The sequence below is a fragment of the Petaurus breviceps genome, unplaced genomic scaffold (genome assembly GCF_028583685.1).
Source record: "Petaurus breviceps papuanus isolate PSGF00001 unplaced genomic scaffold, PetGlider_PUasm1.0 441, whole genome shotgun sequence".
NCBI classification, from domain to species: Eukaryota; Metazoa; Chordata; class Mammalia; order Diprotodontia; family Petauridae; genus Petaurus; species Petaurus breviceps.
In genome coordinates, this window is record NW_027186335.1 from 118899 (window position 1) to 143565 (window position 24667).

The window sequence follows — 24667 nt, forward strand, 5'->3', positions numbered from 1 at the left end:
GCGGGCGGTCCCTCGCTCACCGGCGGTGCAGCGGAGAACTGGGGGCGGGCGTTCTCTCGCTCGCTGCGCAGCGGCGGCGGCCAAGGTGGTGAGGGGTGAGGGCTGCGTTGGCGGCTACTACCACGGCGGCCAAGACGGCGTCGACCGGGAGAAGAGCGAAGATCAGGCCGAGGGCTAGGTGAGGGATGCTGGGCCAAGGGCAGGGGCGGGGGTCTGCAAGGCCTGAGGCCTAGCGCTTCCTGAGCTGCGCCTGCCCCGGAGTGGGAAAGGCGGGGGAAGCGGGGCACTGAGGCCTGCTTGGGGGAGGAACCTGAGGAGGCACCAACCTGGGGGAGGAGGAGAGGCCTAGTTGGAGCCCTCAGCGGGGGAGATTCCGGGGGGAGGGGCAGGAAGGCCTCTGGGGGGGAGGGGGGGTATGAAGGAGGGGCAGAAAGGGTCGGATGGGAAAGTGCTATGGGAGGGGGCTTGAGGAGGAGGGAGGGAGGGAGGGGGGCAGTGAGGAGGAGGGACACAGAGGTTCTGGTGGGAGGGGGATATCAGGGGAGGAGACTGAAGCTGAAGGTCCTATCTAAGAGTAAGAGTGACCTCTAGTAGGAGATGTGATGGGAGAAGAGGGAGCTTCAGAAAAGCAGCTCTTGACCAGGAAGAGTCATAAGGCTCATGATACTTTATATTTTGCCCCTAAAAGTAGTCCTTAACAAAAAGATGTTAACAATGATGATTAAAAATCGATGACATTTATATAATATTTTAAGACTTACTGTACTTTCCTTAACATATCCCCATGAGGTAGTGTAAGAGATCACTAATACTTGGATTTATATGTTTTAATGTTTTTTAAGCAATTTCCTCACAACTGCATGAAGTAGAAGTAATGTTAAGAACTGTTCCCGAGCATATTGTATTCCTATAGTGCTTTTAGTTTTACAACCCCATCCCCCTAAGAGAGGTGCCACAAATATCCTCATTTTATAGGTGAGAAAACTCAGACTCAGAAATGAAGTGACTTGTACAGGTTACAGAACTAGTAAAATATTGTTTTGAAAACAGGTGTCTCCTGATTCCATATATTTTTCTACATCATATTGCCAATATATCCTCTGACCTAGGGACAGCTCAGGTAGTTGGCTGCCTGTGGTCAAGTGAGAATAGCTGGAGGTTTCAGAGTAATTTTTTTTCTTATAGCCTATTTATTGTTCAGTTGCCACTGAGGCCAAAGAGCTTTCACTCATGCCCAGAGGCCAAACTTTCTATTTCTCTTGCTTGGCATTTGGGCGACTTTGGCATTCTGGGAATTAATGTAACATCAAACAAGTTACTAATAGATACACTTGTGAGGGGAGTAAAATGAGAAAAGACTCATAAGGTAAGGTGGTATTGTTGTAGAGTGTGAGTTTGAGTTTGAAGTTTTCTTCTTGGTAGGTTTTTATTGCAGGGTTGACATGGACATCTAGTCATCTCCCTAAAGATTAGCATGGTAGCAGTTTGAAGGATACATTAAAATTACTTGAGGTTGCTGATTAGATGTCTTATTTGTCCTTTTCATCTCCTCCAATGCCTATAGGGCACAGTGCTCTTTAGTAGTAAGCTCTCATTAGAAGTGGTTGCAGATATAAAGGTAGAGGTTGGAAAAGAGATCAGAACTGGAGATAGATTTCAGAGCCATTGGTATAAAGATGACAGTTGAAGGAAAGGAGAGAATGGGATTGTTGAGGAAGAGAAGATACAGTGGGGTCAGAATTGGACCTTGAGAAATAACCATCCTAAGGTGTTTCAAGAAGATGAGAAGGCAGAAAAAGATTATTGATATTGTACTATTCAAATAGACTCTTTAGCATTTATGTCTTTGTTCTGTAATACTTATAGAAACTTGGCATTGGAAGGGAACTCAGGATATATAGTCCAACAGGTGTTTGAACTTTTCTATATTCACTAATAAAGTAGCCACTTGAAAACCTTTTCTTGAGATATCTTCTGAAGTTGCCCATTCTGTAGTTAGATAGCTCTGATTATGTAAGTTTTGCGAAATCTACCCCTGCAACTTCTGGCTGTTTTTCCTAATTTTGTACCTGGGGTGAAATAAATTTAATGCTTCTTTCACATCATAGGCTTTTAAATAAGTGAAAACTGTTATATATTCCTCTTTTCTCCCTCCCCCCCATTCCCAAGGTATTCTATTGAAGTGCCTCTGTTATTTCACCCATTCTTTATGTAAGTCTGACTTCTGGACTCTCAATGTCCTCCTTAACTGTAGCTGAACTGAAGAAGATCTTTCAGATGTAGTTTGGCCAGTGCATATCACAGTGAGACTGTTAAAAGTCCCTGGATTTCTACACCATGCTTGTACTTCTGTTATTGCAATCTAAGATTGCAGTTGCTCTTTTGGCCATCATCATGTTTTGACTCACTGAATTTTCAGTCCATTGACATTCTCAGGTCTTTTTCATATAGTAAGTATTATCTAGCCATGTGTCTCTCAGACCTTAGTTAAGTATTTTTTAACTCAAATGAAAGTTACTTGGTATTCATCCTGATTACCTTTCATCTTTTTTAATTCTATTCATTGTTCTAGTCTCTTCTTGGATCTTTGTACTATTATCTTGAATGGTACCTATTCATCTAAGCTTCCTGACACCCAATGCAAATTAGAAAAGTATGCTAATGATGCTGTCATTCAAGTAATTTTCAATTCCAACATTTATGTAACTCTTACTGTTTTCTAGGCACTGTCATTTGAAAAGGTGTTGAATTACCCAGAGGTAAAATCAGATCATGTAGACACTCCATGACACCATCTTCATATTGCTATATCCCATTCCACTAATTACCATTACTTTTTGGGACTGTGTACCAGTTCTTAATTCACTAACACTCATCTTGACCACCAGGTCATCTTGAGGAGCTTTGCTGAAATCAGCATATATTGTGCTACAATATATAATCTATTAAGTCACTAAAAAAAAAGGATATAAGGTTTATTTGGCATGACCTATTCTGGACAAACCTATCATTAGTCTTGGTGACCACTTTTCTTAGTATTTGCAAACCCTTTTAATAATTCATTCTAGAGTTTGCAACATAGTAGGTAAACAGTGTGATATAATATCTGAGATGCAGTTTAAAACCTAGGTCTTTCTTACTCTCAAATCCAATGTTCTTATCAACTGTAACATAGATATATACCTATCTGTTATGAGCTTACTACATGCCAAGTACTAGTAGGTGTTAGCTCTGCCTTTCACTTTTTAATTCCCCCTAATCAGTTAACTTGAAGTTTTTCTACAAAAAACATGCAAACCAATATTTCCACCCACTCTTGTTTGCAGAATGGAGCTCCTCAGTTCATTCTCCCAATCCTAGATTCAATTGGAAAGCCTGATAACATGTCAGACTTACACTTGGTATTCTCTCTCTCCATATATGTATATGTGTGTACGTGTGTATATATACGTATATACATACATACGTATATATGTATGTATATACATACACAATCAATAAACATTTATTTTCTATCATACCTCCCCCTGGGGGAGATGGGGCAGGGACTTTGTAACAAAACGTTTTTGCTTTATTATGCATATTTTGTTACTTAACATTTTTCAATGCTTTTCCCTCCAACCAAGGTAATATAAACAGGGAGCATGTCACCATCACCTCAGCAAGATCAGAATTTAACTTTACGCTTGTTACCCCTAAGTTCATCAAAAGACAACCTGGTTCTTCACATCTTCCTGAAGTACAGTAGGTGTCATTCTACCTAATTGCCTTTGCTAATGCTGTTCCCTAAGCTTCACATGTCCTGTCCTTCCTCCATGAAACTTCCAACACTCACTAGTCGTTCAAGTGAAAAAGACGTAGGGGTTTTGGTTTAATTTAATTTAACAAACATTTTGTTGAATGCCTACTATGTGTAGAGGATTGTTCTAGGCTTGAAGGATTCCTGTAGTCCTCTAGGAGAATTAAATATAAACAACTAATCATGATACAAAATGGAATTTACACAAAAGTTATACAAATTTAAATTTAGCTGCTGACACTCTTAAAATTTGGAACTTTTTATCCTTTTAACAATGAAGAGGTTGTCTCCTATGACTAGAGGAACTGACCTGTGTCAGGTATTGACATTTTTGCTTTAAACTACACCAGAAACTAAAGAGAATGTGGTAAATTTAAAGTTGTCCAGGATAAAAAAGCTAGTGTTATTCAATGGGATATAAACTCTGTGAGGAAATTTGTCTTTGTATCCTTAATTTCTTATACATTATAGACACTTAAATGTTTGCTGAAGGTAATTATGCCTTCAGGCAACAAAAATAAAAACTTTTTATGGGACACTTGGTCATGGATCACCATCACTATTTATGGTAAGTATAAACAGAGCATTATGAAGATAATTACAGCTAATGTACCAAAATCTTTTACATGAAAAACTTGACAACATTTTCTACACCAAGCCAACATATATTTAGGGTAACTTCAGTATGTAGGTGGACACAGGGAGGAATAGTGGGAAAAGTTGGAAATTTTGGTTTGGGCTTAAGAAATGAGAGACCAAAGGCATGAGGCTTTTGAGTACTGTGTATCATGAATGGGTTTGGTGGTTTTTTTTCCACAAGAAAAGTCAGAAGATTCTAGGTGTAGTAAACCCTTAATACCACTACAAAAAAAAATTAATTTAGTACCTGTGGCTCCTACTCAAGGGCCATGGAGGTTTTGGAATTATTTTGAGGAGTTTGTTTCATTGAATGACTCAGTCCACTAAATAAATAGACTTGTAGGCTTAATAAATGTCTAGTACATGTGTACTATAATTTTTCAAATGTATGTATATGCTGTTCTGACTAATAAAATTCATTTTAAGATATAACTGGATTTATATTTCTGTCATTTTCTCTGAAGAGGCATGGTATAATCAATGGAGAGTGGGACTTGGAGTCAGGAACCCCTGGGTTCAATCCTGCCTCTGACACAGATTTTCTGTGTTACCATGGGCAAATAACTTAACTTCTCAGTGCCATAAGTAATTCTCTAAGACTATAAGTTAGAAATAAATGAGCAGTTTGCATGAGTGAAAGGAGTTTGAAAAACAACAGTACCCCACATTAATGAAATCCCAGATCCAGACCCAGAGCAAAACTTCTACTAAGCTACAATATATGGATATCTGTGAAATTTTTTGACATACAAAAGGGAAATGGGTGACGTTGTACTTGAAGGTTGGGAATTTGGCCATCTGTTTGATTAGATCATCACTTTATAGCAAAGGCCAACAAGCACCAACACGAAAAACTAATGAAGAGAAGACTACATGAAGTTATAGCAGCTCCAACCTAATTTCTTTAAACAACCTATTTGCTACGGGAAATGGATAAAAGTAAAGAAGCTTATTCTTTGTATCACCACTTCTTAGAGAAGTTTAACCAATAGAAAATATCTGCTACAACCAGGCAGCTAGAAGAGTCCACAAACTACTTCACCCAGCAAGTATCTGTTTAGTTTCAATGAACTGGGAGCTATGACAGCCAAGGGTAACACCTGTTCAGAGGCCAGTCTTGTTTACAAAACATCATAGAAGAGGAAAGAAAATTGAAAGAATGAAAAGGTAGTAGATGGGAAAACAAGTCTGCTGAAAACTTGGAGTGAAACCTAACTAAACCACATCATTCTGAGGGCAACTACAGATAAAACTGGAAGAAAGATGACATGTGGAATGGAAAGGATTTGCCAGTGTTTATATAGCAGTATGTTCCCGCCAATGATGACAGCAGATAAAGTAGAAGTGCTTAGGAAGAAAGACAACTTTGACCACACGTATACAGATGAAACCTGTACTGGAGGTGACTACCTCAGGAGGGGATAAGGATTGATTTTTCAGCATGTTCTAATGTCCAAAAGAAAAAATTAGTGCCTAAAAAGGTGTCCAGGAAGATAGCAGCTATGGACTCAGGTCTCTACTTACCTCTAGGTAAAATCTTTGAATTAAAAAAAAAAATTTCTTTAAATGTATAAAAATATGGGACAGCTAGGTGGCACAGTGAACAGAGTATTGGCCCTGGAGTTAGGACCTGAGTTCAAATCCAGCCTCAGACACTTAACACTAGCTGTGTGACTTTAGGAAAGTCACTTAACCCCAATTGCCCTGCCCTCCCCCCTCCAAAAAAAAAAAAGCAAAAAATAAAAATTATAAAAATAAAACTTATAAAACTAATGCAAGTTATAAAACTTATAAAAATTTATACAGTTAGAGGGTATCTGATGAAAACATTTAAAAAAAATATGGGCAAGATTTTGTAGATAGCTGACCACATCTTGTCATTTAAATTTGGCTGAGATATAGATTCTGTTGCTCCTGTTGTTGCAAATTACTAAAAAGCATTTGGCTTGGTAGAACAAAATATGGACATAAGATTTTCTTCCAGGAAGGTTTCCTCCTATTCATATGTTAACATTATGTAACATTCCTTTATAGATACAGTTATGGAGAACTTTAATGATCCTGAGCATTGATCTTAGGCAAAACATAAAACCAAGGAGGCACACTCACCAAAGATGTTTGTTATCACGGTGTATTGTCTTTGTAAAGTCCAAGTGGAAAAGAGCTCCTGTGTGAATGGAGTATTTGAGATGCTTTTATTTGTAGATTAAATTGTTCTGATTGCATTGATCCCTAAGAATCTTCAGGGCTTCCTCAATGAGGTCCCTATCAATATGAACCTCAGGGTCATACGTGACTCCTCAGTCTCACCCCATGTAGCCAATTACTTGCCAGATACTGTTTCTACTTTTACCATAGTGGTCTCTGAACTTGATCATATACCCTTAATGATAAAAATGTTTTTGAGCATATATCCCTGATAGGTGTAAATTTACATACATGTACTGCTATACCTAATAATTGTGTATATTGTGACATTTAAAAATTAAAAAGGATGAAATTAAGCTGAAATATTTCATCCTATGGACAATAAGGAGACAGTGAAGTTTATTGAGTAGCAGAGTGATGGTTAGACCACGGGTGGGGAACCAAGGCCACACGTGACCTTCTAGGTCCTTGGGTGCAACCTTTTGCCCGAGTCCCAAGTTTTACAGAACAAATCCTTTTATTAGGGGATTTGTTCAGTGAAGTTTGGATTCAGTCAAGGGACTGAATTTGAGGACCTAGAGAACCACATGTGACCTCACGGCTGCAGGTTTCCCACCACTGCAGTTAGACCTTTGCCATGGAAAAGGCACTTTGGCGACTGTGAAACATGAATTTGAGTGGAAAAAGACGAGATAGAGAGCAATTGGGCTATTACGATATTATAGACAAAAGGTAGTAAAGGCATGAAGTAGGATGTTGACCAAGTGAGAAAAAAGAAAGAAATATGAGAGATGTTGAGATAGATAATGACAAATTTTGGCAGTTGATGGGTAAATGTAGGTATGGGAAAGTCGAAAATGACACTGAAGTTGTAACCCTGAGTAACTGTAAGGATGTGGTATCCTTGGAAATACAGAGAAAGTCTGGAGGAGGGATAGGTTTGGAGGGAAAGTAATGTAATGAGATATATGATGAAGAGCACAACCTTTCCAGTCCTCTTCTGGTACGATTTATTCTGTTTGTTAGGGTGTAGAACTGAAGGGTACTTGTCACAGCCATGAAATGACCTGGTGTGTGTAGGGTGGTAGTTTGTGTTTTCTCAGCTGCAGTTATATGGGTGTTGGGTTGTAGCTGACCTGAGGGACTGACAGAGTCCTTGAAAAGGGGAAATTGGGGAGTTTGCACATCATAGGGAGGAGGCAAAGCTGAGGAGTATTGGGAGATAAGAGCAGCTGTGGTTATATTGGAAATAAAATGTGATTGGCTGTGGCAGGGAGCATGAGATGTGATCGATTGTCTCCTATCCTCTCTGGTTGAGCCCATCTTTTGGTCAGACCTTGATATTGTTTCACAGCCTCTTAAATCAGTCTCCTCTACTCATGTGGCCACCATACTAGGTAAGACCTTTACTGCCACTTCTAAAATTGGTTTCCCTGTCTCAAATCTCTTCCCTTTCCAATTCATCTTCTATTCAGTTGCCAAAGTGATACTCCTAAAGTACTACTCTACTCAAATCCAGGAGATGTCTGTTACCTCTAGAATTGAATACAAATTTATTTGTGTTATATTCAAAGCCTTCCACATTCTGGCCTTCACTTTTCCTTTACTTGATGATCCAGCCAAATAATTAGATGAGGAACTGAGTCAGACAGGGTTAAATAACTTGCCCAGGGTCACTCAGTAAGTGTCCGAGGCTGGATTTGAATTCGAAGATGAGTCTTCCTAATAACGAGCCCAATGCTCTATCCACCTAGCTGCTCCTAATTTGCAACAACTCAAATGCTGTTATACATGAAGCCTTCACTAATTCCCCTTTCCCAAATCATCTTTTATTTTGTATGTGCTTTGATATGTACACGTTGCCTCCTTGTATAGAATGTAGGCTCTTTGAGGGCAAAGATTTTTTTCATGTTTTTGTCCGCTGTGCTTAGCACAGTAGCTGGCATATAATAGACATTTAATAAATGCTTTCAGAAAGATACTGCAGTCCATTCAGGAAAAAAATCAAATATCATCTCTGTTGACTGGTTTCTTTCTGGGTTTAGGGGAAAACTACTTGACACATACAATAAAAGAGTTGAATCATTTAGAAATCACAAAAAGAAATTACATGGGTTTTTGAGCAGCATCAGTTACATAGCAGTCCTGGGTCTCACGTTTTGAGGTACACAGCTGACTCAGGACAGTGAGTGAATCTTGCTGATCTAGCTCCTTTTTTCTTAGAATTTCTAAAGTGGTCTGGTGAAACTATGTGACTGTCATGGGGTAGTTTGTGTAGTTTTTACTGGAGCATAACTTTCATTGGCCAATATTTGTGTATATAAAAATCTTGGGGTGTTATCTATTGCAAATGGAAATTTAGCATCAAGGCTAATGTTATTTGGCTCTGCATGTATCAATTCTGTTGACTCATGGGTATGCCTATGGTTTGAGCTATGTTTTCAGACCATCATACAATATTTAATTACTATGATATATGAGAATATGCCTAACTCTTTGGCCTAATCTGGGCATCAATGGAGGTGGGATCTTGTAAGGATAGAAAGAGGCAAGAAATCTAGCTAGTTTGGCTTTGAAGTATGGGGTACATGTTGATGGTTGGGAAATAATGATAAAGTGGACAACAAGATCAGCGTCCAGAGTAAGGGTAGAGAGTTTTGTTGTGCTTTATACTGGTTATTATTGTGATTAGTTATGATTTTTATTGTGATTTAACATAATGTCTTGTGATGAGCTGAAGCATATCCAGATGAGCCAACATGGCATAAAAGCAATTAAAACATGTCATTAGGAACTGGGAATATTTAGTATGGGGAAGAAAAGAGCGGGGTAGGATGGGATAGATGGGTGGTTATGATGGTCTTCAGGTAGCTAGCAGAGTTGGTTGTCATGTAGAATAGTGATTAGACTTATTGTGCTTGTTCCTAAAGTGTAGGATTTAAACCAATGTTGGAAGTTAAGAGATGCAGATTTTAGCTTGGTAGGGGGAAAAAAACCCTAGGAATTAAACCTATCAAAAAAAAATTATTATGGAATTAATTTACCTGATTTCTTTTAATTGTTAAAAACAAATGAACCACTTGTTGGAGATGATGCAAAAGGAAATTTGTTCATGATCTGGAAGGTTGGATTACCCTCATAGAATTAGAAAGGACTTGATTTGTCATCTAGCTCAGATCCTGTACCAGTCATGATTCTTTTCTTTGGCTTTGTTTAAAGACCTCCAGTGAGAGCTCTTAAGCTTTTTTTCCTTAGCCTTTTCCAACATGTAGCCTCCTACATATGCCCACTAGGGCATTCTAATCATACATTTGAAGAAGGTGATGATAATTATGTGGTACAAAGCACTTTCCTTGCAAAAATTGTATTAATCAGAAGGGGTTCCTCCTCCCATTTTACTCTCCATTGGTGGTTTTGCCTCACTGATATGTCCTTGTGTGTTCTCTTCAACATTTTTTTTCAGTTACTTGCAGAAAAGCATACAAATCATCTGTCTTAACAATGGGGGGGGGGACTTATAACTAGAAAATAGACCACGTAGACTTCAGAATCAATATGAGTCCACAGCATGACAGAAGTGCTGATGTGGTCTTTGGATGTATGAACTTATTGCTGTGCTGTATTCCATCTATCAGAATGCAACCTAGCTAGACCTTTCTTGTTTTCCATTTTTCCCATAAATCTTCCATAAGAGGAAGGATTAGGAGAAAGGATGAAAGATTTCTGGTGATACGAAGCTGTCTTCAAGTGTTAAAAGGGCTGTCATGTAGAAGGAAGGATTAAATTTATTCTCCCTTTATTTCAGCTGAACTAGGAGCAATGGATGGAAGTTTCAGAAGCAGGTTTGGCCTTCTAAAGAAAAACTGTACAATTTGAGCTGTCCAAAAGTGTTAATAACTACCTCAGTAGGTGAATGGAATCCTCATCATTCAAAATCTTTTTAAGTGGTAGCATCAAGAACCATTGATGAGGATTCCTTCTCAGGTATAGGCTGGGCTAGATGACTTCTGAATTTCTATCTGAGATTTTGTGATACAAACAAAGCTAGTAAGTAGCGCTGCTCTCCTTTTCCCCAAAGCTCTTCTAGTTTAACCATTTCCATTTCATTGTATCTTCTCTTTTCCAGGCTAAGTATTTTTGCCCTTTTTATTTCCTTTTGCCCATCTTATCTATTATGGTATTGGCTGTTGTCACCCTCGCTGGTAACAGATGTGGTCTGGATATGATTCAGGTTGTCAGTGTGCTTTCTAAAATGTGTTTAGAACTAAATATGGTAATCCAGATGTGGTCTGGCTAGGGAAGTAGTACAGTAAGCCTATCACCTTCATTTTTTTTTAAATTTACTATTAGTTTACAACATTCAGTTCCACAAGTTTTTGAGTTCCAAACTTTCTCCCCTCCCCCCATGGTGGCATGCAATCCAATATAGGTTCTACATATACCTTCACATTAAACAGTAGTCAAGTTGTAAAGAAGAATTATAACCAATGGAATGAATAACTAAGAAGAAGAAACAAAAGAAAAAAGAGAACACGTAGTTTGTTTCAGTCTGCGTTCAGACTCTGTAATTCTTTCTCTTATCACCTTCATTTTCAGAAAGTATAGAATAGAACAGGTTCAAGGACAGATCCCTGTGGTGAACTACTAGAGCTTTCCTCCAAGTTGACAGTTTTGCCCATGTTTCTCCATTTATTGATGAAGACATCATGAGCTTTTTTTTAAATCACATAACCTTACTGACATCAAGATATGCTTAAACAACTCATTCTAGCTTTTAGTGAATAACTTTTCTGAAAGCCCATAAACAGAGCCTTTAATAATACATGTGAGGATTTAGCTAAGTATTAGTCGAAAGTACTGGTCTGTAGTTTAAAGATTGTATATTATTTCTTTAAAAAGAATCAGACTAAGGGGCGGCTAGGTGGCACAGTGAGTAAAGCGCTGGCCCTGAAATCAGGAGGACCCAAGTTCGGTTCCAGCCTCAGACACTTAACACCCACACAAAAAAATACCAGCCGTGTAACCTTGGGCAAGTTACTTAACCCCAATTGCCCTCCAAAAAAGCCAAAAAAAAAAAAAAAAGGCAGATTTATCCTGTCATCTCAGCCATTTAACATAATCTCAGAGAAGTGATCTAGTCCAACTATACCAAAAGAAGGAGGAACATTGTGTCCTGAAGGAACACATTCCATTTCTGGATAAAAATTAAAAATAATTTTTAGGAAATTTTTTTTCTTATATCAAGCCAAAATAGACCTCTCTATAACATCCATTGTTCTTGGTTTTATCCTTTAAAGGCAAGCCTAATTCTTCTTCCATCCACACTTAATGGATTTAAAGGTCCCAACCATGTCTTTCCTTCTCTAGTTCTTTCAACTGACTGAGGGTATGACCCAAGGTCCTTCTTTATCCTGGTCACAATTATAGACTGAGTCTAGTTGATAAATATCCTTCCTAAAATGCAATTCCTAGAATTGAACATAGACTAGTAAGATTTCTGACCAAGGTAGAGTAGAGTGGTATTATTGCCTCTGCAGTCTCAATGCATTAGCCTTAGCACAGTGCCTACACATAATAGGCCCTTAATAAATGCTTGTTGATTTGATTGGGAGATTACATTAATTTTCTTTTGTACTGTAATTACACTGTTGGTTTAAAATTGAGATTATAATCCATTTAAACCCCAGGTCTTGTTAACATGAATTGCTGTCCAGCCTACCTTTTATTTAAGTTAATTTTTAAAAATTTAATTATAAGCCTACATTTGACTGACATTTTTATAGTATTTTAAGGTCTGAAGTCACTTTATATAGATTATATCATTTGTGCCTCACAAACCCTATAAGGTTGGTACTACAGGTATTATCTCTATTTTTCAGACAAGGAAACTGAGGCTCAGAGAGGTTAAATGACTTGTCCATGGTCACACAGCTGGTAAGTGTCAGAGGAAGGATTTGAACCCAGTCTTTCTGGAGTCAGGCTCTAGTACTCTGCTACTTTCTCTAATTCATTCTCATAAAATTTCAATTTAATTTTGACTCAGTATTCTGACTTATTGAGATCATTTTTCAGTCCTGACTTATGTGTTAAGTACCGTGTTTCCCCGAAAATAAGCCCTCCCCTTACTGTGTAAGATTCCTCGAAAATAAGCCCTCCCCCGAAAATAAGCCCTATTGAGATTGCTGCTGTAGTGAAGGTGATCCCCTGCGCTACACGCTACATTACGGTACCCTCTGTATGCACCATTCCCCCCCACCCAAGCTGCATCCAATCAGAGCTGCAGCAGTGAGCGTGTCATCCTGTTCTTCCCCAGTGATTTGCTTATTGAATAAAGGTACATTTTTTTGTTCACATTTACCTGTTTATTAAAATTGCTGTCAATGTTCATTAAAATAAGCCCTCCCCTGAAAATAAGCCCTCTGGTATTTTTCTGTCCAAAAAATTTAATAAGACAGTGTCTTATTATCAGGGAAACACGGTAATTATGTGTTGTTAGCTATCTGTTTTATGTTTTACAAATTTGATAAGTATGCTGATATACCTTTATTAAAATAATTGTGTAAGGTTCTGTGTGTGAGAGAATGATTTCATCAGTGGGGGTGAAGGGAAATCCCAGCATGGAAACTCCTTCTACCCATGCAGACTGACAAATTCATCTGTAGTTTATAGTCTTAGAGAATAAATATCCTGGGTTACTGAGAAGTTAACTACTTGCCTCAGGTCACACCGCCAGTGTGTTGAGGTAGGACTTAGGAAGACCTAGGTTCGAGGATAGCCCTCTGCCCACCATGCCATGTTGCCTCATTACATCATTGGTAAAAAATATTACATAGCCCAGGGCCAAGGATATATCCATTGTCTTCTCCATTTGAGACTTTCTTTTAAGGTGACATTGAATCATTAACTATTCTTTGGTTTGGTTGTGGTTCTAAAATGTCATCTGGAAGGAATGCTGGAGTTCCATCTTGTTCAGTTCTATTTTGTAGATGTAAAAATGGAACATCCTAGAAGGGAAGGGACTTGTTCTAAGATCACATGACTGACTGAGAAGTGTGATTTAAACCAGGTCTTCCTGTCCCTCACCAGCCCATAGCTTGTCTTTTTCCTCCATCTTCAGTTCCCTTCACTCCATAATCTCCTCTCTTTCAGCAGCTTCTTTTTACTCACCCTACTTTTGTTCCTTCTGTCAGAGATTTTTTTCCTCTAATCTTATCTCGTCCATACGTTGTTCTGCTGTTCCCACTTTCCTTCCACTCTTGCTACCTTTCTTTCTCTCCTTTCCTCGCCTTCCTGAGGTGTCTTCTGATGTTGCTTTCCCTTCACAATGCTGAGGTGCAGCCACTCGAGCTCCAGGGGCAGCCTTTCCAACTCAGGTCTGGAGTGAAAGTGAAAAGCTCACCAGCAGTACCTGGCAGAGTTATAGTACTGTCACTACTTTGGAAATAAGGTAGATATTGATAGCTGTGCTGATCAGTGTTTACTCACTGAACATTTCCTGCCAGTGAGATGATTTTTGCACAAAGATCACATGTATGCAGATGATTCTTACCTATCCCATCTCTCCAACCCCACATTACTAGCTGCCTTCTTGGTGCCCCCCCCTCCAACATGTCAAGCTTGACATGTTCAGGATGAAATTGATCATCTTTCCCCTGAAACTCAGTGGTCGTACCTAAGCTTGAATTATAATCATTATAATCTTGTTTCCTATATCAAATCAATTTCCAGGTTCTAGCAATTCTAATTCCCCAATATAAATGATTAATGTTACTTCTCCTCTCTCACTTCATCACTGTTTCAAACCATCATTTCTCTCTTAGACTATTACTAGCTTCCCAACTGGTCTTCATGTTTTAAACCTCTCACTCTCCTTCACAAAGCTGTCAAAACAATTTCCCCAAAGTACAAATCTGAACACTAAAAATAGGGAAGCCAAGACCTAGTGAGGTCAATTACATAACTTGTAATTGATGGAGCTGGGATCAGAACCCAATCTATTCTACTGTGTACCTGACTGCCTATCATTGACTACTATTGTTTCCCCATGGTGCCTAGCTGGTAAGCTCTCCTCCTTGCTTCAGGGGGCAGCAGTGTTGGCCATGACCCCAAGGCCTTCATACCATACATAGCTTTTGTGGCCTAGAATTTAATGTTGGAAAGGACCCTAAAAAGCAACCAGTCTAGTCATTCCCTGGCATGTAAATGGAAGAACCTGAAAGCATGAGCCTCAATGGCAGGAGGTTGTAGCAATTCAAATATAGCAGCTGCTGAATCTGGTAGGGTGGGAATGGTGAAGCTAGGTCATAGCCCAGTATATAATAATCATTCAGATATTTGATTTGGATTTTGAGAACTACTAGGAAAGCAGAGAGAAGTCTGTGATGGAATTAGGTGCTGAATGATATGGTCACTTGGAGCCCAAGGTGTATGGCATTTGGGTGGGGAAGAGCGTATGGAGCTCTCAGGCCTAGCTCTTCAGTCTGATTCTTCAGTAACCATTCTCAGTGTTAAATACTTTTCCTCCTGGCAGGTACTACCTGTCCTGTGTCATAGGTGGCAGTTGCCCACCATATTCAGCCATGCGTCCACTGGTGTTCCTGTGTGCCCAGCAGGTGATCAAGGATGAGGAATCTGCGTGCCAAGCCTTGGAGCTTCTGCCACGGGACCTGTACCCAGTCCTATTCAAGGCAGCCTTCATGCATGGGAAGACGCTCTTGCTCCAGGCTTTGGTGCATACCTGGCCCTACCCCATCCTCAGTTTCAAGCAATTATTGCAGGATCGGCCACACTGCCGCAGGGCTCTGAGGCAGGACTGGCCACACTGCCTCCGGGCCCTCCTTCAGGAGTGTCCAAACTGCCCCCGTGCCCTGCTGCAGGACCGGCCTGCAGAGGAGCTGGTACAGGCAATGATCATGGGGGTCAAGGCTCGACTGGAAGAGGCAACAGATAATGGAACCCAGCAGTCCCTCTACAGGTAAATGCTTAGCTGCTGCTCACCTGAGGTAGGGGGCAGATATGGCTAGGGAGGCAGCTTAGACTTCAGCTTATGGGAGGGAATCTTTTTAGAACCCATAGTAACCTTGAAAACAGCAGCAAAAGGGAGGAATCCTAGCAACTACCATTTATTATTGAGTACTGGCTCTTCAGAGGCCAGGGCCTTCTTAAAGGACACAGCCAAACACATTTGCTAAAGTAGTAGATGTTCACAGCCAGAAAAAAAGACAGAGGTTACATGGAATCTTTGTTAGACCGCTATGATCCATGGGCCTTGGGTGAGGGGCTTGAGAACAAGTTCCTTTAAGAGTTGCCTGGGATTTGTTAGAAGGTTCCTCCTAGAAGAATCATCATTGAAAAATAGGCCCCCTGTATCTATTTTTAGGTTAAACACCCTGGAACCAGACTAATAATACCTAGAAACCCAGCTTAGGCAATAACTTGTGCTGTGCTAGCCAAGCACTGTGGCCTATAATTATTGACATCTTCTTGTACTCCCTGTGAGATATGAGAGGGGCAGCATTAATGGGCAGAGCCATCTACTTTGGTCAGATTCCATCATGTTCACGTCCTAGCAAAGGACATTGACAAACTGGAACTTACTCAGAGAAGAGTACATACAGGATGGTGTGAGAGGGTGGGATGCCATTCCTTATGAGATTTGCTGAGAGTACTCAAGATGTGTATAGCCTGAAGAGAAGACCAGAGAAGACATGATGATTATCTTCAAATATTTCAAGGGCTATTGGGTAAAAGAGGGATGACACTTGTTCTAGATTCAACCAGGAGCAGTGAATGTTAGTTGCAGAGGAGCAGACTTCAGGTTCATGGATGGGCTACTTGACGATTTGCTCCCCAGAACTGGACAAGTGGCTGCCCCTTCCCTGGAGGGTTTGTCCTTACCTCAGCAGTGGGTGTCTTTGATTTCAGTGATCACCCGGCACTATTATGAATTCAGTTGCTTTTGGTCTTGGCTTATATTACCTGTTCTGTTTCTATTTTTAACCAAATTTTGATGGTTACTTCTTTATTAATAAATTTAAGATGTTGGGGCAGCCAGGTGGTGCAGCGAGTAAGACTGCTGGCCCCAGCGTCGGGAGATCCGGGATCAGTTCCGGCCTCAGATACTTACCACCCACACAAAATAACTGGCCATGTAACCTTGAGCAAGTTACTTAACCCCAATTGCTTTAAAAAATAAAAATAAAAAATAAATTTAAGATCTGGTCATTCTAGGCCCCACTGATAGTCTTTAAGCAAAGGCTGGATTAATCACTTTTGGAATATGTTGTAGAGATTTAGGCACAGATTACACTATATCTATAGACTTCTGAGATCCCTTTGAATTGTGGCATTCTGTGATTCTAGTTTAAGCTTTCCATTCCCTTTTTCTCCTCTACTTTATCCTAGCCTCGTTTAGTATGTTGAATTATTTCAGGTGTATGCTGGGTAAATTGGGATGAGATTTGCAGGATATGGGATACGTTCTGGCCCAGCGTCTCACCTTCTCTGTCTTCCTAGGAGGCATCCACTGCAACTATTAGACATGACTGGACTCCTAGATTATGGGTATGAGGAAGACCTAAAAACTATGAAAATGTGGGCCCGTACCATGAACATGGCCCAAGCTGGCATTTGCCACCTCTTAGACAAAGTTGAGCAGCCAAATGAAAGCCCCAACAAGTGCAGGAAGGTCGAGGACCTGCCATGCACACTTCTCCCTGTGGAGGTGCGAGTAGATCTCTGGGTGACCCCCTCCTCCAGTGGCTTTCTGAAGCAGGCCCTGCAGAATAATGCTGTTAGCCCTCTGCGCTTGTGTTGCCGGGATTTCCGAGCTGAAGACCTCCCACCAGACATCACTGTGGATCTCCTGGGACTCTTGGACCACTCAAGCTTACGCCGGCTAGATCTGTCCTTCTTTACACTAGAAGCCGGGGGTGTGTGGGAGATTGTAGCTTCCATCATGAAGTTCACTAATTTGCTGAGCTTGAAACTTCAGTACAGCAACATGGATGTGTGGCGACTCTGGGCCATGTTGGAAGGCACCTTCAGCTTCTTGGCTTCAGAGATGAGTAAACTGAAACGCCTCAAAGAGCTTAATTTGGGCACCTCCTGGCTCTCGGGCCAGCTTCGGCAACTGCTCAGGTGAGTGTGCCTCATGTCCTTGTCCCTGCCCTTGCTTCCAGTAACTAGTCAAGACCTCCTAGCTCAAAAGGAGTCTCTGATGAAAGGCATCTCCAAGGCTCCCTAGTAGGAACTGTTCAGTTTGAGGGAAATATACTCTCAAATATTTGTCTAAGGGCCCCCTTCCTTTTCTTTCCTTAGATCTACATTCCTTGTTTGTTTTTACAAACATGTTAGAGTAAAAGGACTGCTAGAAACATGCTCTCAAATCCTTTCCAACTGTTCAGCTTTGGGCAACTGGTGACCTTAGAGTCCCAGTTTCCTGGGTAAAGTAGAGAATCATAGTCCTTGCTATTCTAGCTCCCTTGCCAGAGCGCCATTGTGAGGAACGCTCTTTGTAAGCAGTGAAAAGACTGGGAGAATGGGAGTTGTTGATTGTCATTATGCAGAGAGCTCTATGGCTTAAAGCTTTGTAGTTTCCCTTATGTACTTTTTCTCACCATAACCTTGGGCAAAACTTGCCCCTTTCACCTTGAGAAAAAAAACTGCCTGGACTTCTGGTGCCTAGGAACAAGCCCCAGGAAGTTAACACCATCCCACTTTCCTCATGTTTGTTGGTTTTCCCTGCTAAGTAATAGCATTTCTGTGTCTTTCTTTGCAGTGGCCTACAGTGTCCCTTGGAAAGCCTAGAACTTCCTGTCTGCTACCTGCTCCCTGTGGACTTGAGCTACTTGTCCCAGAGCCCCCATGCTCCCCACCTCAAGAAGCTAGACCTCAGTGGCAACAACCTGTCAGGTGACCTCTTGCCCCCCTTCCAGGCTCTTTTGGGGGAGGCGTCGGCCTCCTTGCTGTGTCTGAAGGTGACAGAGTGCCAGCTCATGGATGTTCACCTTATTAGTACTCTGCCACTTCTGTCCCGCTGTACCCGCCTACGATATCTTGGTCTTTATGACAATCCCCTTTCTAGCATTGGGCTAAAGGCCTTGCTGTCACGCTCTGAAGTAATGCCTGACCTCCAGCTGGTAGTGTACCCATTTCCTGTGGACTGCTACAAGGACCTGCCTGGTGTGCCCCTTTCTGCAAACCTCTTAGAGGACTATATTGATGAGGAGAAATTTGCTCAGGTTCAGGGAGAGATGCACCAGATGCTAATAGCAGCAGGTAGGGCTGATGTGTTGTGGACCACAGATGTCTATGGCCCAAATATGCCTGACTACTTTAGCTTGTGACAGGAAGGATGCCTGCCAGGGACAGGGAGGCCCCTGCAGTCATCCATTCCCCCTGGGCCTGGCAGGAGAGCCTCCTCACCTTCTGGGCTGCATGTCTTGGGGACAGGTAGGGAGCCACAAAACCTTGGCTCTCCTTGCCTGCCATCTTCAGACAGGGGAATGGGGCTAACAAACAGGGAAGTTCCAAATTGTGCCTCACCTGAAGGGTCCTTGATAAGGATAATAACTAGTGTGAATGAGGAACTCCCACCCAGTGGGGTAGGCCCAGTATTCTGGAACCCCATTCAGTCAATGAATTGTTCTGTGGGAAGGGCATAGTTCTGTCTATCCCCCAATGAGTGAAAGGAGTTGGTATTCATCACTGAGGAATGAAAGGTCATATACCAAGCTTAGACCCCAGAGCTTCTGAGTTGTAGATCACTGATCTGGTATCTCAGAAGCTCTCTGGGTCAAGATTAAGCTGTAGCCTTTCCCTTTCTGTCCCACCCTTTGGAATGCACAGCTACTGCTGTGAACTTCTCTTCTGCCAGGCTAAGCATGCCCACTTAGTTTCTCATGTGTTTTCCTAGGTTTCTGGCTTCTTTTCTCCAAGAGTCTCCCTCCAACTTCTTTTTTTTCTTTTAAACTTCTACCTCATCCTGGGAAGGGTTTAAGCTTAGGCAGGTGCTAGCCCCTCCTCAGCTACATCAGCCTTAGCTGCTCCTTAGTCTCATCCTTCAGTGGCATGAAGAAAGGGACAGCCCGTGGGATCCTTCCCTGGACCTTAGGCCTGGTTTTTCTTCAGCTTCCCCAGGGCTCAAGTTCTTTGAACTTTATTCTGAATGCTTTTTATCCTTGAGCCCAGGGCTTTAATTTTTCACTTCTTTTCTAAATCTCACTGATTTTTAACCCTTTGACTTGAGATGCCAAGCCCCACTTGGTCCCTGAACCTGCTTGTTCCTGACCTCAGACCCACTGACCTTTCCTCCTTTTTTTGCTGCTGCACTTATCTTGGTGTACCTAGTTTTGCTTCACTGGTCCTTTTTTTTCCTTTTTAACCCTGTTTTTCCATGCTCCACACAAATATTGTCTAGGATTTATTCTCAAGTTAAAGGAGAAGGGTATTGATTCAGAAATAATATAACAAATTAGTTATAATCAGTTATAACAAAAATTAATTCCAGCACAGACTTGATTATATTTAACTTTATGTAATGTTCTCTGGACTTAACTTGGCCCCTGTGTACTTCTCTCATCTATAAACGTACCGCACACCCTCTAGGGCCCTAGAAAAGAAGATGACAACACTTGTCCAGAACCCCACTGCCTATTTGGGATTTTCTTCCAACAGCAGATCCCAGTTGTAATTATATAATCAGGTTACTACATATCTCCCCTATTTCTGCCCAAAGTAGAAGAGGTGATAAAGAACTACCTATCACTGAAGTGTTTTTCATTTTTCCATTACTCAGAAACAAGACTAATTCAGTATTTCTTTAATATCCTCTTGCCCCTGCCAAATTTCACAAAAGACAATCTCTTTCATTTCCGGGATCCCAAGAGTACATGGTGCTCGAGTGAGGTTGGTGCTTATCCTACTGAGAGAAGGCATAGTGATAGCCAGTTATTTCCTCCCCAGTCCCTGACCCCAAAGGGAAAAGCTGTCTGGCAGAGCTAGTGCCTGTTCCCTCCCTTAGCCCTTGCTTCCTTATCCCTACTTTCTTAGACATTGGAGCAGGAAAATCTGTCTATGTCTGTGTGTAGACTTTGTTGTTTCCTGACTCCTGAGAGAAGTGGCTATGGCTAACATAGTATAGGGACCTGCTGCCATTTTGTTTATCCAGGCTGACACATCATAAACTGAATTGCTTCACAGATGATTCATGATTACCTACCTGGCAAGCACAGGTAGTGAAACATTCTGTCTTTCTCTGGAACCCTAATGCTGACCTGAACTTACCAGGATTCTAGGATAAAAGGAAGGCGAAAGGACCCCCTGTTTCTCACTCAGTGCCGCCTGTTTGCTTGGCCATCTCACTAAAGGTGGGAAAGTAAAGGAGCAGGAGGAACATCTTAAGCTGTGAACAGGGTAGCTGTATTTTATTCCACATGATCTGTTCGCTGACTTCCCCAGCCAGTGCTGATGGAATTGTTCCTAAATGAAGGACTTGATATTCATTCCTGTTAAACTTAACCTTGCTTCTTGGTCCACTTTGTTGGAGTCTTTGTGAATCTCAGCTTTGTTGTTCATGGGTAGTTATGTGTTACCCAGTTTTCTACCAAGAATTTACAAGTTCAAGTGACAAGTCCTCAGGTTGTTCTCTGTGGACTGGCTATTGGAACTATTTATTATCTTTGAGTTTTCATCCCTTCAGTACCCACATTGCCCTGCAAAGGCAGGGTGTGGTGGGGGGTTTGCACACCAGCATATAAGCCTGTGACATCCATACTCAGGCATGTCAAATTCTTGGGTGCTGAGGAGGATTCAGAAAGTTGCTTTTATTGCAAGGGGTGAGAGGAGAGCCAAAACCTAGTCTTTTCCTTTAGTGTTTCCTCCTTTCCTGGGCCAGACAGAGAAATATAGGTCCTTGGTGTCTCTCTTAGAGACTAGTGGTGTCCCAGAATTCTACCCCCGGGAGCATCCAAGCCTCCCAGACTAGGACATATGTGTACCTGGTTCTGACCCCAGGATGTTCTCTGGTTCAAATCTGACCTCTCAGGGGCCATTTCATTTGTTTTCCCTATTCCCAGCCTCCCTTTCACCACCTTCCCCAAACAGTTCAAAATGGCTATGGCTCCTGGACCTGAGGGGGGGGTGAAGTCAGGGTAATTGAGGTAGTCCATAGGTGAACTGCTACAGTGTTATCCAGCCAATATTTAGGAAACTGATTTGCTTTCAGCCTAAATGAAGGCCTTCACGTTTTTCCTTGATAAATTTTATTTTATTTTTTGATCCATCATTCCAACCTGTGAGTTCTTTAGGAATCTTACCTCTGTGGTCCATTGCTGCTTTGTTATTCAGCTTCCTTTTAACAAACCTTAAATTCAGGGCAGGATCAAGGCACAATGGTTTCTTTTGGGGCGGGGATATTAAAAAATAGAATAAAGACACAGGCCCTGCCCTCAAGAAGTTATGACTTAGTAGAGGAAAGAAGATGGACACAATTCTATAAGGAGAGATTTAAGGAGGAGAGAGGTCACTTTCTGCTAGGAGAAATAAAAAGCTTTTTTATGGCACCTTAGTTGAATCTTTGAGAGATTTTAACTGGGAGTTTTAAGCATGAGGGATGCTTTGAGCAAAGGCACAGAGAAGGGAAAAGATGAGATAAAAACAGGTAATGAATAGTCCATCTTAGGGGACAAGTAGACTATATAAAAGGGAGTAGTATGAGATAAGGCCAAGAAAGTAGGTAGAAACCAGCTTGTGAAGGGTGTTAAGGATAGGGTCAGTTTTATACTTCATTAAGTAGGAGAGCAGAAATTGGCTGAAGTCATTTTTAAAACAAAAGGTCTATATAATCAAAGGATGGCTGGGGAGGGGCAAGATTGGAGACATAGAAGATAAATTGTGTTTGAGGTGTTCATGGGGAACACAGACCTGGAATCATGGAGGTAGGTCAGGTCTAGAGGTAGAAATTAGGGAAACACAAGTAGCAGATGATGATGGGTAATAGGCCCCCAAGAAAGAAGGAAAGACTGCCTTGGGGGACACTCCTAGGATTACAAGTCAACTTCAGCATCACCTCTCAGCAGTTCACATTAATTCCAATTTTGATTGTTTTTCCTAAGAATGAAAATGCTTTTCATGTAAGGGAGGTTAAAACATGATTGGATCAGAGGGAATTGAGACCTAGGAATCTGATTCTATCAGCCTTTCTCACTGCTGTTCAACTTCTTAGCCTGGCATTCAAGACTCTATGCTATCATGCTTTCACACTTACTGTGCAGTCTTGTTAGATGACCACAGATGGTGCACTCAGTGCTTCAGACAATCTGGACTATTTGCCATTCTTCCCTTAACCTATATATGTCCAGCTTTGTCTTGCTTCTGTGATTTTGCTTATTATGTCATTTCCTGTCTCTGTCCCAACCCCCAATCATCTCTGTTTAAAACCTATGTAGTCCTTTAAGGTCCAGCTCAAATGCTATCTCCCTTCCCCCTCCCCAGGCCACAAAGCTTCTGCTCCCTTGCTCCCTAAGCCCATTGCTTGCACCACCTGTCATGCACTTATGAACACAGAATGTTTAGTCTTATGGTTATTTGTGTGTGATGCATTCCCTTGCTAGATTGTAAGCTCTGTGAGGGCAGAGATTATATCTTACCTAATATTTTGTGTTTCCCCTCAACCCAGGCACAGTGTTCTGCTTATAGAGGGCCCTTGTTAAATGTCTGTCAGAAGTTTATTATTAAGTGAGGAGGTAGTGGAGGAACACCTAATGTTAAAAAGAGTTCAGATCATTTGGGCGTGCTGGAATTATAACTGCAGAGACTGAGGGCGGCAAAGTCAACTAGTGCTGCCCAACTGAAGAGAATACCGAGGAACTGGGAGAAGGTGGCTGCCCAGAAACAACGAGATAAGACAATACCGAGGCCAGCAGAACATCTGGACTTGACAAGAACTATTTGTTTAGCTCTACAACTTGTTGTTTATCTCTGTACCAAACTCCTCACCTTCTGCTCACCCCCTGCCTGTAGTATAACAATACTGCTTCCTCTTCAGCTGTGCCTTCCCTTCAGCTCCCCAGCCTGGATTCCCAGTTACTGAATTTCTTCAATGGAAGAGTCTCCCCTCCCCCATCCCCTGTCTGCTTAGGAGCTTCCCCTGGCTTTGGGGCCTCTGGACTGGGAAGGCTCCAGTTTTCACCAGGGAGCCGGTTTCATCATGTGCCAAGACACTTGAAAGAACTTGGTTTGTTACGGGGGAATAGCTGTCAGTGACTGGGAGGATCCTGGTGAGTGGGAGAGGTGCCCTAGATCTGGAGGAGTATGTGCTGTCCCCGTGTCTCCTCGTGGCTGCTTGGGTAGTGTTGTCCAGATTGTGTGACCTCCAGAAGAGCAGCAACTGTCTCTTGTCCAACCTATGTATCTCCCTCAGCGCTGAACCCTGGTGCTCTGCGCTTAATAAATGTTTGTTAAAGCTGAAGTTTCCTGAAGAGTCATGCTGGTACCTCCCTAGGGAGGCCGGACTTGGGTCCATTATTTTTTAAAATAGCTGAATTTGGAGTCCTATGACCTGCATTTGATCTCATCTCTTACTAACACCTTGAAAGAGCCCTTCCCCCTTTCCAGTACTCAGGTTTCCTCCTTCAGTTCCCAGTGAGGGTTTGACCTAGCCATAGTCTATGTGGTCCCAGTTCACATGTCCTCTCTGATTGATGAGATGTCCCACAGAGTGCCTAGGACAGAGAGAACTGAACAACCAGGGTAGGTGTTGGGAAAAGTTTTCTTTTTTCTCATAGCCCAGGTACTCCTTGGGCCTCTAGCTCTGGGGTGTGGTTGGCAGCTCTGTACACTCAAGCAGCCCTTAGGCATGTAGATCTAGGGCCGGAACAAATCGGAAGCCTCCAATCTAATTTCATTTTCTAGTTAAGGAAATTGTGGCCCAGAACTGGTGACCTGCTTAAGGTCACACAGTGACAACTAGAATTTTAATTCAGGTCCCCTGACTACACTTCTAGCTCTCCTTTCATTGTACCACACTGTCTCTTAAATGGTCTGGAATGAAGGGTTCATGGGGGATTCCTTTGGTGTCAA

General features: G+C 41.6%; 1 protein-coding gene across 4 annotated transcripts; it reads left to right on the forward strand.

The window, feature by feature from the left end:
* Positions 1 to 24056, forward strand: LOC138171432 (leucine-rich repeat-containing protein 14-like). Of its 4 annotated transcripts, XM_069100936.1 has the most exons (6): positions 3 to 178; positions 3627 to 3744; positions 12466 to 12520; positions 15117 to 15560; positions 17102 to 17725; positions 18366 to 24056. In XM_069100936.1, exons 3-6 carry the CDS (start codon positions 12495 to 12497, stop codon positions 18931 to 18933), a joined length of 1662 nt encoding a protein of 553 aa, XP_068957037.1. In that variant the 5' UTR covers positions 3 to 178; positions 3627 to 3744; positions 12466 to 12494; the 3' UTR covers positions 18934 to 24056. The 4 variants fall into 4 exon arrangements, with proteins under 4 accessions (XP_068957038.1, XP_068957039.1, XP_068957040.1 ...); XM_069100937.1 differs by lacking the exon at positions 3627 to 3744 and having other exon boundaries at positions 1 to 178; XM_069100938.1 differs by lacking the exon at positions 12466 to 12520 and having other exon boundaries at positions 2 to 178.
* Positions 24057 to 24667: the final 611 nt, after the last annotated feature.

What these genes read in the sequence shown, in the direction of transcription:
- LOC138171432 (XM_069100937.1), top strand. Translation starts at nt 12,495, where the DNA reads ATGACTTGTCCATGGTCACACAGCTG. An exon ending in TGTCCATGGTCACACAGCTG is followed by an intron (nt 12,521 to 15,116) that starts GTAAGTGTCAGA and finishes TCCTCCTGGCAG; the next exon opens with GTACTACCTGTCCTGTGTCA. An exon ending in ACCCAGCAGTCCCTCTACAG is followed by an intron (nt 15,561 to 17,101) that starts GTAAATGCTTAG and finishes CTGTCTTCCTAG; the next exon opens with GAGGCATCCACTGCAACTAT.